Consider the following 13,411-nt stretch of genomic DNA (forward strand, 5'->3'; position numbering starts at 1 on the left):
AAAAATGTCTTCAAGCACTACCAAGTCAGAGAGCTACGTGCAGTTGAGAATCACATCCTTACAACAGAAAAACAAACACAGAGCACAAGAAGCCAGGCTAGAATGCAGAGCAAAGACCGCCCGGACTCCACTAAGGTTAAGGCCTCTGTTTCACAAAGGACGGTGACCATGGCTCTGTTTCTGTAGGAAATGTACGAGCAGTTCAATCTAGAAGGAAGCTTAGGAAAGGGGCAGAAGACTGATGAAGAAAAGGGAAGATTAATTGCAACTAAAGCAGAAGCAAAGGGGCTGGAGGAACGGCTCAACAGTTCCATGCATACAGGGCTCCTGCTGAGCCCGAGTTTAGTTCCCAGTACCCACACAGGACAGCTCACAACTGTCTATTAACTAACTCCAACTCCAAGGGATCCAATCACCTCTTCTGGCTTCCCTGGGTACTTGTACAGTATACACATGCACACACAGATACACACAATTTTTTTAAAATACACACACACAATAGGAAGGTTTCATAAAAAGAGAATAGCTAATTGAGCAAGTAATACACTCAGGCAGGGTGCCCAGTCAGGAGACAAGACCTCCAGGAGAACCAGAATTAAAGAGGTCAGCAGACCAAGCTGTGGTTAGGAAACAGAACCTCTACAGGCAGCTGGCAAGGGCACACTTGGAAACAATTCTGGTGTTAAGCTTCTAACTCCAGCCAAAACACACCAGCAGAACAGCATCACTTAGTCCCAAAGTCCTGTAGTAAAAGACAAACCAGTATAAACCAGTATACCAACTCCAGGTGAAGCTGCTACACCTGACAAATCCACAGACCTCCCCACACACTGTTGATGAAAGGAATCCAGGGATAGGAGGGTGCGCCAGACATAAAGAGCTGTCTTCTCTCAAGTACTCTGAAAGAAAGGCCTAGGGACTGGGAGAGGAACAAACGCAGGTGCTCCGGGCTGTGGTGTCCTGTCCTGTGGCCTGTGTGTGCTGAACAATACACAACAACACTTTCTTATAGCTATCTATGTCTTTGTTGGGAGTAAAAGTATGTCTGGAAATACAATTCACTTCTCACACTTCAACTACACTTTGTCTAAATAAGAAAATAAAAGATTTTAGAGATCATTACTGGAGCCTTTAATATGCTGTAAGACTTCATCAAGAATATTTAGTTCTTTTTGTTTTCTAAATATGCTTACCTTGATCACCTAAAAAAATAAGTGTTTCTTAGCTTCATAAAAAAATAAAATGCTCACTTTAAAAAATATTACTAATAAAAAACTGAAATATTTTCTAATATAAAAATTACTAAGGCTGAATGGTAAATAGTATTTGAACTAATGGAGGTTTCTTGCAAACAAAAAAAAACCCTGCATACTTCCCTATCCACTTAGATTTTTTATGGAATTTTAGTAAAACCCTATTCTAGAATGCCAGTAATTATCATATTTAAAAACAAGAACCAAAACAACATCGAGTTTCTCATCCTAAGCAGTTTCTTCCCTGAATGTAATTATGTGTAACCATGTACAGCTAACATCACAATCTAAATTCATTTGTAAGCCATGTAGTGCCACCAAGTGGCAACAATTATTTTTTTCTAAAATACCTCAAGTAATTCAAAGTTAGATTGCAATATTTTATCAAAATGGGGGAATCAATCTTATAATTCTAGTCTAAGTTTAGAAATCAAGCAGCGTCTTCTGTTTCTGAGAGCTATAAAGTTACAGCTTGTCTCTCAGCTCCGCGTCTGCTCTCCTCCCCCAGGCCTGGATGACCCAGCTCACTGAGCCCCTGCATTCCAGGGTCTCCTTGGTCTGGAATCCTCTACTCTCCTCTCCTCGGCTCTCACTCACACAAATCTAACTATCCTTATCTTTAACTCGTGGAGTCCCTCAGATCAGCTCCAGCCTGGCTGCCCTCAGAGCTGTCTTTGTCACATGTCCATGTACAACAGTGTCTCTCAGAACGGTCTTCGTCCCACTCATGGCTACTGACCTAACTTCACCATAAAATCCAAGAAAAGGCTTCCCTCAGGAGGACACAAGACAAGCCTGCTGTATTTATTGCACTTTGAGCCATCAAATGCTATGTTAGACAGCATAAATGGACACACAAAATGAAGTAGGCTAAGTATAAATAAGCAGTAATGGCCTATGATCGGTCAGGAATTAAATTTTCTTTGCTAATGTCAGATACGCTGAGTGTTTCTAAGAACCCTCTAGCTCCCAGTGTGCGCACAAGCTCCAGCTTATCTGACAGTAAGGCAAACAAGAGAGGACAGTGCACTCAGTACACCCCACACAATGTACAGGATAGGACAGTGCACACAGTACACCCCACACAATGTACAGGATAGGACAGTGCACTCAGTACACCCCACACAATGTACAGGATAGGACAGTGCACTCAGTACACCCCACACAATGTACAGGATAGGACAGTGCACACAGTACACTCCACACACACAATACACTCCACACAATGTACAGGATAGGACAGTGCACACAGTACACTCCATACACACAATACACTCCACACAATGTACAGGATAGGACAGGGCACTCAGTACACTCCATACACACAATACACTCCATATAATGTACAAAGTCAGAACTTTACCCTGACATGTACCTAACCAGACTTTATCAACATGTGATTTACCAAATTCATAAAACTATATGAAATGAGCTTTACATGTACTCAAAATTTTGAAGGCTATATAATATAATTTAAAACAGTGTAAAATAAAGACAAAAGACTATGTTGAGCAAAGAAAGCAATTTACTCTAAACTCCTAAATTAAAACTATATTAACGGTCTAATTTCTCTTCAGACAAGAATGCTCTCTAGTGTAATTCAGTTGGGGGTTGAGTTGTTTAATGTAAGTTATGAGAAACAAGTGGACTTTAGACAATGGTTCTAATATTAACCATTACTATTTCTTGAGAAATAATTTAAATCTTTGTAGTATTCATGTTCTATCGATAGCCTTATAAAACAATCTTAAGACTGTCTCCAGTTCAAATTTTATAACCTTGACAAATAGTGTGTTTTTCTCTTATGTCAGCATCATAAGAATTGAAGAGGCTCAGGATGAACGTGTCGGCTAGAGATGTAGCTCAGTGACCAGAGGACATACTAAGCATCCTCAAAACCCTGAGCCCAATCCCACACCAACGCCTCCAAAAATTATCACAGTTGGTATAAAGTGAGGTCATACTGGGACTGCCTCAAATAGATGACGCTTCTAAACTCTTTAGTACGCCTCCAGACACGGAGATGCAGACACAGTGAACCAAAGGTCACAAATCTGACCATGGCATTACAACTGTCATCACATCTAAAGGTTAAACACATATTCATTACAAAAACCTAAGTAATGTCTTTGGCAGACATTTTTAGTAAGCAGTATCTATATCTAATAAACAATCCCGAATAGTTACTTCAGCACATATTATCATTCAGTTACAGAGGAGAATATTTTGAACATACTTAATCTGTGTCAACCCCAAATTTACATGCTGAAACCCTGACCTCCAACACCTCAATGAGACAGCTTCCGGAAAAGGCCTTCAACAACTGAAGGCAAAATAAACTGAAGGACAGGCCCTAATCCGGTTTGAAATATCTCTTTAAGAGCAGATGAACACACAAAAAAGGGGTATCCAAGGGTGGGTAAATACAGAAAAGTTCAAAAGCAGAGCTGGACAGCGACTATCTTCAAGTCAAGGCAACAGAACCCAGGAGAAACTACACAGCAACAAATGTCTTGATCTCAGAAATGAGAGAAAGCAGACTTCTGCTGCTGAGGTCGCCATGCTTGTGGCGTATTCTTACAGCAACACAACTGTACAATCACACTTAACATGTTTGCAACCAGACTTTATATGCATGTTCAATTGTAACGTAAACACATTAGACATTTCTCTTCTTTTCTCTCTTTTTCCCCAAGGCAGGTCTTCTCTGTGTAGTCCTGGCTGTCCTAAAACTCACTATATAGGCCAGGCTGCCTTGAACATAGATTTCCTTGCTCTGTTTCCTGAGTGCTGGGATTAAGGATAAGTGCCAACACACCAGGCCCAATACATCAGTGCTTCCCACCCTCTGAAACACCACTAAAGTCCCTTCTACCACACTAAATGTCGATATAAACAAGTACCTATTAAAACATATAAACTGATTTGACCAAGGGAAGTGGTGGTCCCTGCCTACAGGTATCCCTACAAACCCAAACAGCATGAAATAGATCCCAACTTGGATCAGCAACCATGTCAATTTCCTTAATCATAAAGAATAGCTTAACTTTTAAATATCTGATATAAAAACCTACGAACATTCTCTTGCCCACAGAACAGAAAACTTAGATCTGGACTCCACACTAAAGGTCATTCCTATGGTGAGACAACTGGACATCAGTATTACAATCTCCAGGTGTGCCTCAGAGAGAACTTCAGTTCCCCTGCTCGGAGATTAGAGTCTATGCCATTAGGGCCTCAGACAGTCAACTGACCTCCAACTCTTGGGCCTCTAGCTTCTGCTCCAGAGTGCTGATACTTAGTCCTTCTCTAAAAAAAAAAAAAAATACGATCTAAATCACTCTCAAAATGGTGTGTATGCATACAAGTGTTTTTGTGTAATCTCCTGTAACAGCAGCTCCGACACCTAAAATCTCGGGGTGAAGTAATTGTGACTAATGTGAAGGACGCCAGGTAAGGAGGTATTTATCAGAAAAATGCCTTTTCTTTCTTTCTTTACTTGCTTTTCGAGACAGGGTTTCTCCATGTAGCTCTGGCTGTCCTGGAACTCACTCTATAGAGCAGGCTTATCCTTGAACTCATAAGAGATCCGCCTGCCTCTGCCTCCTGGAGTGTTGGGATTAAAGGTGTGCACTGGAAGATATCTTACATCCTGGCAAATGTATTTCCCTACCAGTAAAGACCAGAGTAAAAGAGTCTATGGCACAGCCTGGCGTCACTGATAAGGTCCGCTGTGAGCCTCGCTCAGGAGACCTGAGACAAGTTATCAGCAAAGGTGGGGGTAGCAGCTGATTGAAGTGATTACACATCATGACCAACTGAAATTAATTGTTGAAATTTAAGGATAGTTTAATATAAAAATTAATGTAGCTCAACATGTCAACTTAAAAAGAGCACACAACAACATTTAACAGTCTCCTTCATGACAAACACACTCACCAAAGCAGAAATGAAAGAAATCTATGACAAGATTACAGCTAACTTCACTCAACTGTGACAAAGCCTTTCCTCAAAGACCAGGCACTGAGCAAACATGCCATCTGTCATTCCAGCTTAACTAGAAAGCAAAGGAGTAGACGAGGGAGCGCAGGAAGGCACAGGGACACAGAAGGAAAGGAGAAGGCAGAAGCAGAATTATGTTTACACGTGATGTGGTCTTCCATGTAGAAAACTCTAAACCATACCCAAAACTTGCTAAAATAAAAGATTTTACCAAAGCCCTACTGCACAAAAATCAATACACAAAGACAAGCTGTTTCTATCAGAAACTAACCACGAGCAAACCAAAAAGGAAATGAACACAATTCTACTCCCTGTAGTATCCCAGAGACAAAAACACTCAGGAATAAACTCAACCAGCTCACGAGCTGAAAACTGCACAACAGCGCTAAAGGAAATTAAAGATGATAATGAAAACAGAGGTTGTGTGACTGATTATTAAGAAACTGTATTAGTCAGGGTTCTCTAGAGGAACAGAACTGATAAAGTGAATATATAAATATATGAGATTTTGATTATAGCGGCTCACAAACTGTGATCCAAATAACAGAACAATGGCTGTTATTTGTTCTATTTGCCAACAGAAGAGGCAAGAATCCAGTTGTTCAGTCCGCAAGGCTCAGTGTCTCAGCTGGTCTCCAGAATACGCTGGAATTCCAAAGTAGACTCCAATGCCAATGAATAAGTGGACTTGCCAGTGCCAGGAGGACCAATTGCAAAGAAAAGGAGCCACCTTCTTCCACATCCTGATACAGGCTGCAAGGAGGTGTGACCTAGATTAAAGCAAGCTGACGGCCAAGAACAGTCAACATTATACAAATAAATCTTCCAATTCAATGCAATTCCCCATCAGAATCCCAATGACACTTTTGTCAGAATAGAGAAACTCATCCTAAAATACATATAAAAATCTCAACAAACACCAAACAACTGAAACAAGCTTAAAATGAACAAGGTTAAATATACAAAAACTAAAAATGGGGCTGAGGACTTAGGTCAGGAGGTGGAATGCCTACCTAGCAGGATCAAAGTCTATTAACTGGATCAATCCCAATTACTGCATAAACCAAGCATTGTATAACAGGTGAGAGGCAGCAGGGCTGATTACAAGTCAAAGTGAACTTCACTACACAGCAAGTCCAAGACTGGTCTATGGGAAAACTGTGACTCCAAAACAGACAGATGTGAAAAACTGTTCAACAACAGAAACAGTCAACAGTGAGGGAACCCTTGCAATCAAAGAATTTTCAAATCATGTATGTGACAGGAGGTTCATATCCAGAATATATAAAGAAATTTCAGGACCCAGAAACAACATTCACTCCAATAATCTGTTTATTTAATAAGCAAGGGATCTGACATTTCTCCAACACTAATCCACAAATGTCAAGAAGCACATGGAAGACACTTAACATCCTGATCACCAACCAAGCCTCCACGAGACACAGGCACAGCAGCTCAACACTACAGAGGCCACAACAGAACCTCTTGACACTACAGCAAGACTCCATCTCAAACAAACAAAACTGCACTGAGCCATCACCTCATTACCATCAGGACAGCTGCTATCAAAAGGTAACAACACATACTACCATACACAGACGCAGAAAAGAAGCCTCAGTGAGAAGTTAGAGGCAGCATCACATGTTGTTTACTCCTCCCACCTATGTTTTAACCTATGAGGGCCAAGCAGTTTATTTTTTAACCAATGACCTTCCTCCATCGTACAGTGACCATCAACACCCAAAGTTCTAGACCACAGAGCTGCAGTCTCCCCATGTTCACCCTCAGGGAAATGTGGGCGCTCCCTTCACCTCGACAGATGTGCCCAGTCTTTCTGCTTCTTAAAACTTATTAGCAGCACATCTTTTTAAAGCTTCAGATTAAAGAAATAACTAGTGAAAAAAAACCAAAGAGAATATTTTGTCAATTCCTACAGAACAGTTTTAGTACCTGTGCATGGAAACAGTAATCAAAATCAATGATATTTGGGGACTGGAGAGATGGCTCTGGTATAGGAGGTCCTTTTGTCTTTGTGTTGCTTTCATTGGTTAATAAAGAAACTGCTTTGGGCCCTTGATAGGGCACAACTTAAGTAGGCAGGGAGACGGAACTGAATGCTGGGAGAAAGAAGGGCGGAGTCAGAGAGAAGTCATGCATCCACAGCCAGAGTCAGACTCAGAACCTTGCCGGTAAGTCACAACCATATGGCAATACACACATTAATAGAAATGGGTTAAATTAAGATGTAAGAATTAGCCAGTAAGAAGTTAGAGCTAATGGGCCAAGCAGTGACTTAATTAATACAATTTCTGTGTGGTTATTTTGGGGCTAAGCTAGCCAGGTGGCCGGGACAAACAAGCGCCCCCCTCCCCACGTGGCTCAGTGGTTAAGAGCACTGACTGTTCTACCAGAGGACCTGAGCTCAATTCCCAGCATCTGGGGGACTCTGACCCTTTCACACCAATGCACATAATAAAATAAACAGCAAACAAACATTCACTGAGTGCATGCGTATTTCAAGGGTCATGGGCAGGAGAACAACAACGGGAGTGTCTGAATGAGAACGGCCCCCACAGGCTCACATATTGGAAAGCTTGGTCTGTAGTTGGTACAACTGTTTGGGAAGGATCAGGTGTGGCCCTGTTGGAGGTGAGTCACTGTGAGGGTAGGCGTTGAGGTTTTAAAAGCCCATACCTATTAGCTCCTTCTCTGTCTCAACATGTGAGCTCTCAGCCACTATTCCAGCAACACGCCTGCCCTGTCTCATGCCATGCTCCCCACCATGATGGCTGCGGATTAACCCTCTGGAACCGTGTGCTCCAAATTAAATGCTTTCTTTTATAAGTTGCTTTAATCAAGGTGTCACTTCACAGCCAAAGAATCAATCCCACATAGCACCTACTACAAAATGCCAGGCCTGGCTCCAAGTTTATGAGACAGTCCATGAAACAATGACTATTTCTGAAAAAAGACTGCACCTAGTGGGAAGAATATTGGCAACGTCTCCTAACTGTGGCAGGCAGGCACAGACGAGTCATCATGTATGGCACAGAGCTCACACTCTCTGAATGAGTAGAAGTAGAGGGGTAACAACTGGCAACTGAATGCAAAAGCTTATGAACAGCACACAAACAATGTGTCACATTCATACAGGAGAATATTCCTCAATAATAAAAATAATAATGGTATTCTCACAATATAAAAAAACAAAAACACCAAAATAAAACTTTTTTTTAAAAAGGTACAAACTATAATTTTATGTACTTGAAGTTCAAAATTAAATTTAAACCAGGTTAATGAAATGTAAGGAGGCTTACTCAGCAGAAAGCTATCACACTGAAAAAAATGAAGGAACTTTTGGGAATAATCTAGGAGTGGTTCAATATCATCTACAATACAGTCATCAATTCTGTACTTTAGGTTCACACACCACTGAAGGTTAATTATAACGTGACAAAAGGAAAGTACATATCCGACTCCACAGAATTTCAAATACAACAACTCTGTGACACTACAAACCTGCAACCAAAAGAGGGTTCTAACGCACTGCAGACCTTAAAGTACAGTGTGAGCAGCTTCTGAGTCAAGACAGTCCACAACTTGACACGTAAGCTGTTCTTTTTCACTCTGTATTTTAAGGCCATGTTTACTGATAATGTGTTTTTATCATTTCAAAAGCTTACAATTTAAAAAGCATTTTTTCACACATCAGACACAACATAACATCAAAATTGAGTTTTTTAAAAATCAACCATCTTTAGAAGGCCAGTCAGAATGGAGTATATAAGAAAGCCATCCATGGGGAGGCCCTCAGGAGACAGAATGCTTGCCACGCAAGTCTGGGCTCGGAGGGCAGTCTGGGTGAACCCTCAAGGAAGGAGGACACCTGCTGTAGCCTCTGGCCTCCACACACATGCACATGTGTGACCAAAACATACAGGCTCTCAACATCACAGTAAGAGAGAAGTCATGGCTTACAAATTCTGTTAAAGAAAATAAGCAAAAGCCACAGAAGAGAACTATGTGCTCTAGACCACAGAGAAGACAAAGCAGCTAACACTCTTGCACTAACTAGTGCAAGATCAGCAACCGTGCTTAGCGTGACTAAATCTGAGTTTCCAACGTGGTCCAACAATATTAGGACAATTCCAACAATGTTAGCTTTAGCCTCAATACTAAAGAAAGAAAATTAAGATTGTTTCATGTTGTAGAATATTAGTTTAAATGTGTTACATTCGTTTATGCACGGAATATTTGTTTAATGGCACAAAGATGTGTTGCATTCTTTAACATTGCATTTGTCTAACTCTGTAGAGCTGTGTGACTTTGCCTGTCTAAAACACCTGACTGGTCTAATAAAGAGCGGAATGGCCAATACGTAGGCCAAGGATAGGCAGAGCTGTCAGGGAAAGAGAATAAACAGGAGGAGCGAGGAAAAAAAGGAGAGGAGGAGAGAGGACGCAGGAGCCAACCTCCAGCCACACAGCCAGCCATGGAGCTAAGAAGGAAAGAAAGATATACAGAAGAAAGGTAAAAAAAAAAAAAAAAAAAACCCACAGGCAAAAGGTAGTTAGAGAGAAACAGGGTAAACTGAATTACAAAAGCTGACTAGAAACAAGCCAAGCTAAGGCCAGGCATTCATAAGTCAGAACAAGCCTCCATGTTTGCATTTGGGAGCGGGGTGGTGGCCTCCAAAGCACCAACTATAACGTCACCATTTTATAGCGACTTCTTTACTCCTACTAACTGGTCAAAATGTTAATACAGCATATTGCAAAATTTTATTAAAACTCGTTAATTCTAGACTTGTAGGCATGCTTTCAAAATATAAACTATTTTTTACTATTCCTACTTTAATATGTGACATTTAATAAAGTGGTCTACTTACCTAAATTTTGGCTTATTAACATCTCGATGCAAGAATAATCTCATCCAAAATTAAATCAATCCTAAAAGAACACATGTAAAAACCAACGTTTAGTTTTGTGATTCATTCAGATAGGACAAACTGTATGCACAATACACTATTTTAAATTAAAAACTATAAACTTATTTTACTCATAAAACATCATCTAAGTGTTCAACAACTAAACTAATTAAATGCTCAATAAACTATTAAGTACCTTTCGAGGGCAGCAATAATCTATCCCAGCAAGAAACTTAACATTGTAGGTGGCTGGAGAAACAGCTCAGTGGTTCCAGACACTTGCTGCTCTTTCAGGGGACCCAGGCTGTGTTTCCAGCACCAACAGGACAGCAACAACTGTCTGTGACTCCAGAATTTCTGATGCCCTCTTCTGACCTCTGTGGGCACTGCACACACAGTACACACACACATTCAGGAAAAAACACTCACACACCTAAAAAAATATTTTAAAGAAATATAATTTGTAGTTTTAAAATTTTTTATGTAACTTGCTTTCATCAATTTTAATAACAGCAATGTTAATTCTGTCTATAACCCTTCAAGATAGGAACATCTGCACTTGGTCAGATCCCTTATATAAAATGGCATGATCTTTGTGTGCGACCTATGTCCATTCTCACATGTAGTCTAGATCACTGTTACAATACTTCTGATACAGTGCAAATGCTGTGGACACGCATGTTACACTGACAGACTGGCAACAAGAAAAAGGCAGATCTGGAGACACCTGCACAAACACAATTTCCCCCAACAATTTTAACACAGGGCTTTAAACATTCATTCATTCATTCATTCATTCCATTCATTCATTCATGTTTTTCAAGACAAGGTTTCTCTGAAGCTTTTGGAGTCTGTCCTGGAACTAGCTCTTGTAGACCAGGCTGGCCTCAAACCCACAGAGATCTGCCTGCCTCTGCCTCCCGAGTGCTGGGATTAAAGGCATATGCCACCACCACCTGGTTAGGGCTCTATTTTAATAACAGTGCTTGTTAAATTCATTTATGCAGAACCAGGTATGAGGAGGTTATAGGTCAGGTCCCTGTTTATCTAATAATGTATCCATACCATGTAATAAAGGATACAGTGATAGGATGACATACAACACATCAATGATAAATGGTAACAGCTAACAGAGACGAAGCATAAAGACTATGTTAAGCACCATTAGAGACTTAGGAATCAGTTTAATATATAACACTTTTTATTACTAATTATCCACTAAAAAGAGACTCACCAAAAATCCATTTCTACCAATTCTGAAACTCAGTATTGCCTTACCCAAAATTGATATCTTCCCCTACCAAAAGGATCTATTATTTTAATTTATTATTCTCAAGGTGGAAGCACCATACTTACTCCAATTTCCAACCCAGATTACTCCCGCTATTCCACTTCCAGACCTACCAGCATCTAATCCTGCCCTCCCACAACTACCCCGTCAGTGACTTCTACCACGGTGGTCATATCCTGGTAGACTAGTTTTTAATCCCATCGGCTGTGTCAAATAGGGTTCTACCAGTTATTTCACTGAATTATAAAACCTGTATAATTCTAAACTAGTGAGTGCTTTTTGTGTGCTTGTGTATTTTCTGACCTACAGTGTAAACAAATTAGAGACATAAACTCACTTATTTCAGTTGAGGACATCAGTTGGTTGGCATAGTCTTTGGCTTTTTATTTTTGTGTTTTTTGTTTTGTTTTGTTTTTTCGAGTCAGGGTTTCTCTAGTGCAGCGCTGACTGTCCTGGAACTCACTCTGTAGACTCAGCTGGCCTTGAACTCACAGAGATCCATCTGGCTCGGCTTCTCAAGTGCTGGGTCACCATCGCCCAACTGGCAGTTTTTAAAACCCTAATAATGCAGACTGAATAAAATTCAAATTTTGGAATCCCAACTGTTATTGGATATTTATACACTATGTGAAAATGTATTCTGTAATTAATGTAATAAAAAAAACTGAATGGCCAATAGCTAGGCAGGGGAGATGGGCTGGAATGAGAGGCAGAGAGGAGGGTCGAGGGAGAATGCTGGGAAGAAGGCAGAAGAGTTAGCTGAAGGCAGCGGGAACAGACATGCAGGAGGATGGCAGCACGTAGGTGTATAGAAATAGGTTAAACTAAGTTACAAGAGCTAATGGGACAAGCCTAAGCTAAGGCTGAGCTTTCATAACTAGTAAGTCTCCGTGTTGTTTTTTTGTGAGCTGGTAGTCCAAAGAAAAACCTGACTAGACCCTACGTGTGTCTGAAATAAAGCAACCAAGTAAAACTTCAGTTCACACTTCAAGAACTAAAGAAAAACTGACTTGTGTTTCTAGACACATTAGCATAAGAAATTGGTGCAGGAGAATTGTGTGTAATCTGTCAATCATGTTTTAAATAAATGCTGATTGGCCAGGCAGGAAGTATAGGCAGGAAAACCAGACAGGAAGAAGAAATGATGTAATGAGAACAGAATTCTGGGAAAAAGGAAGTTGATTCCTCCCACTCCTGTCCAGACCAAGGAAGCAGCAGGATTTGATCTGCCCCACTGAAAAAAAAGGTACTGAGCCACATGGCTAACATACATCAGAAAAATGGGTTAATCAAGATGTGAGAGTTAGCCAGTGAGAGGTTAGAGCTAATGGGCCAATCAGCTTATAATTTATAGAGATCTCTGTGTGATTTTTCTCTGGGACTAAACAGCTGGGGTACCAGGCAGGACAGAAAACACAAACAAGCTGGCCCTCCATGTAACAAGAAATAACCAAAACTACTCAAAATGAGAGCTGACAGCCTCACCCCAGGGGTGTTAAGGATGCAGTCCATACAGAAAGCCTGTGAGCAGAAATCTGACCTGACATTAGCACTAAGCAGGAAATACTGGGTGCCAACTGCTGTGACTCAGGATGCTGGTCTCACGCGACACTTCCATAGCTCCAGATGCACAGAGTTATGGGAATGATTTCTATACCATGTGGTGCATTCTTACAACCATTCGACTTTGTGTGTGTGTGAGGGGGTGGACAGACTGGATCATCTGAGTAGGTCCTAAAGTACATATAACTGTGTAAGGAGGCAGGAGAAAATCAGAATACACGCATAGAAATTTGTAAATGCTGGCCTTGACAATAGCCACAAGCAGGGACATCACCAGCAGTCTCATGAAGAGGCAAGAGACGGAAAGTCGCTGAGAACCTCCACAATGAGGAGAGCTGGACCCGTAACAATGACTGCAGACCTCTTATCCCTCCA

General features: G+C 40.8%; 1 protein-coding gene across 24 annotated transcripts in view; it reads right to left on the reverse strand.

Moving 5' to 3' along the window:
* Positions 1 to 13,411, reverse strand: part of Znf644 (zinc finger protein 644) — a 56,452-nt gene that overhangs the window by 23,893 nt on the left and 19,148 nt on the right. For 18 of the 24 annotated variants that reach the window (XM_050155689.1, XM_050155685.1, XM_050155684.1 and 15 more), the window contains one exon: positions 10,144 to 10,204. The exons of 1 other annotated variant lie outside the window; for it this stretch is intronic. In XM_050155689.1, the coding sequence (XP_050011646.1) occupies positions 10,144 to 10,187 (44 nt within the window). In that variant the 5' untranslated portion in view covers positions 10,188 to 10,204. Of the gene's footprint in view, positions 1 to 10,143; positions 10,205 to 11,810; positions 12,046 to 13,411 lie in introns of all 24 variants that reach the window. 5 more of the 24 variants (XM_050155678.1, XM_050155675.1, XM_050155682.1 and 2 more) reach the window with 1 other exon arrangement.

The sequence above is a fragment of the Alexandromys fortis genome, unplaced genomic scaffold, assembly GCF_014885135.2.
Source record: "Alexandromys fortis isolate MF-2015 unplaced genomic scaffold, M_Fortis_MF-2015_v1.1 scaffold_87, whole genome shotgun sequence".
Taxonomy (NCBI): domain Eukaryota; kingdom Metazoa; phylum Chordata; class Mammalia; order Rodentia; family Cricetidae; genus Alexandromys; species Alexandromys fortis.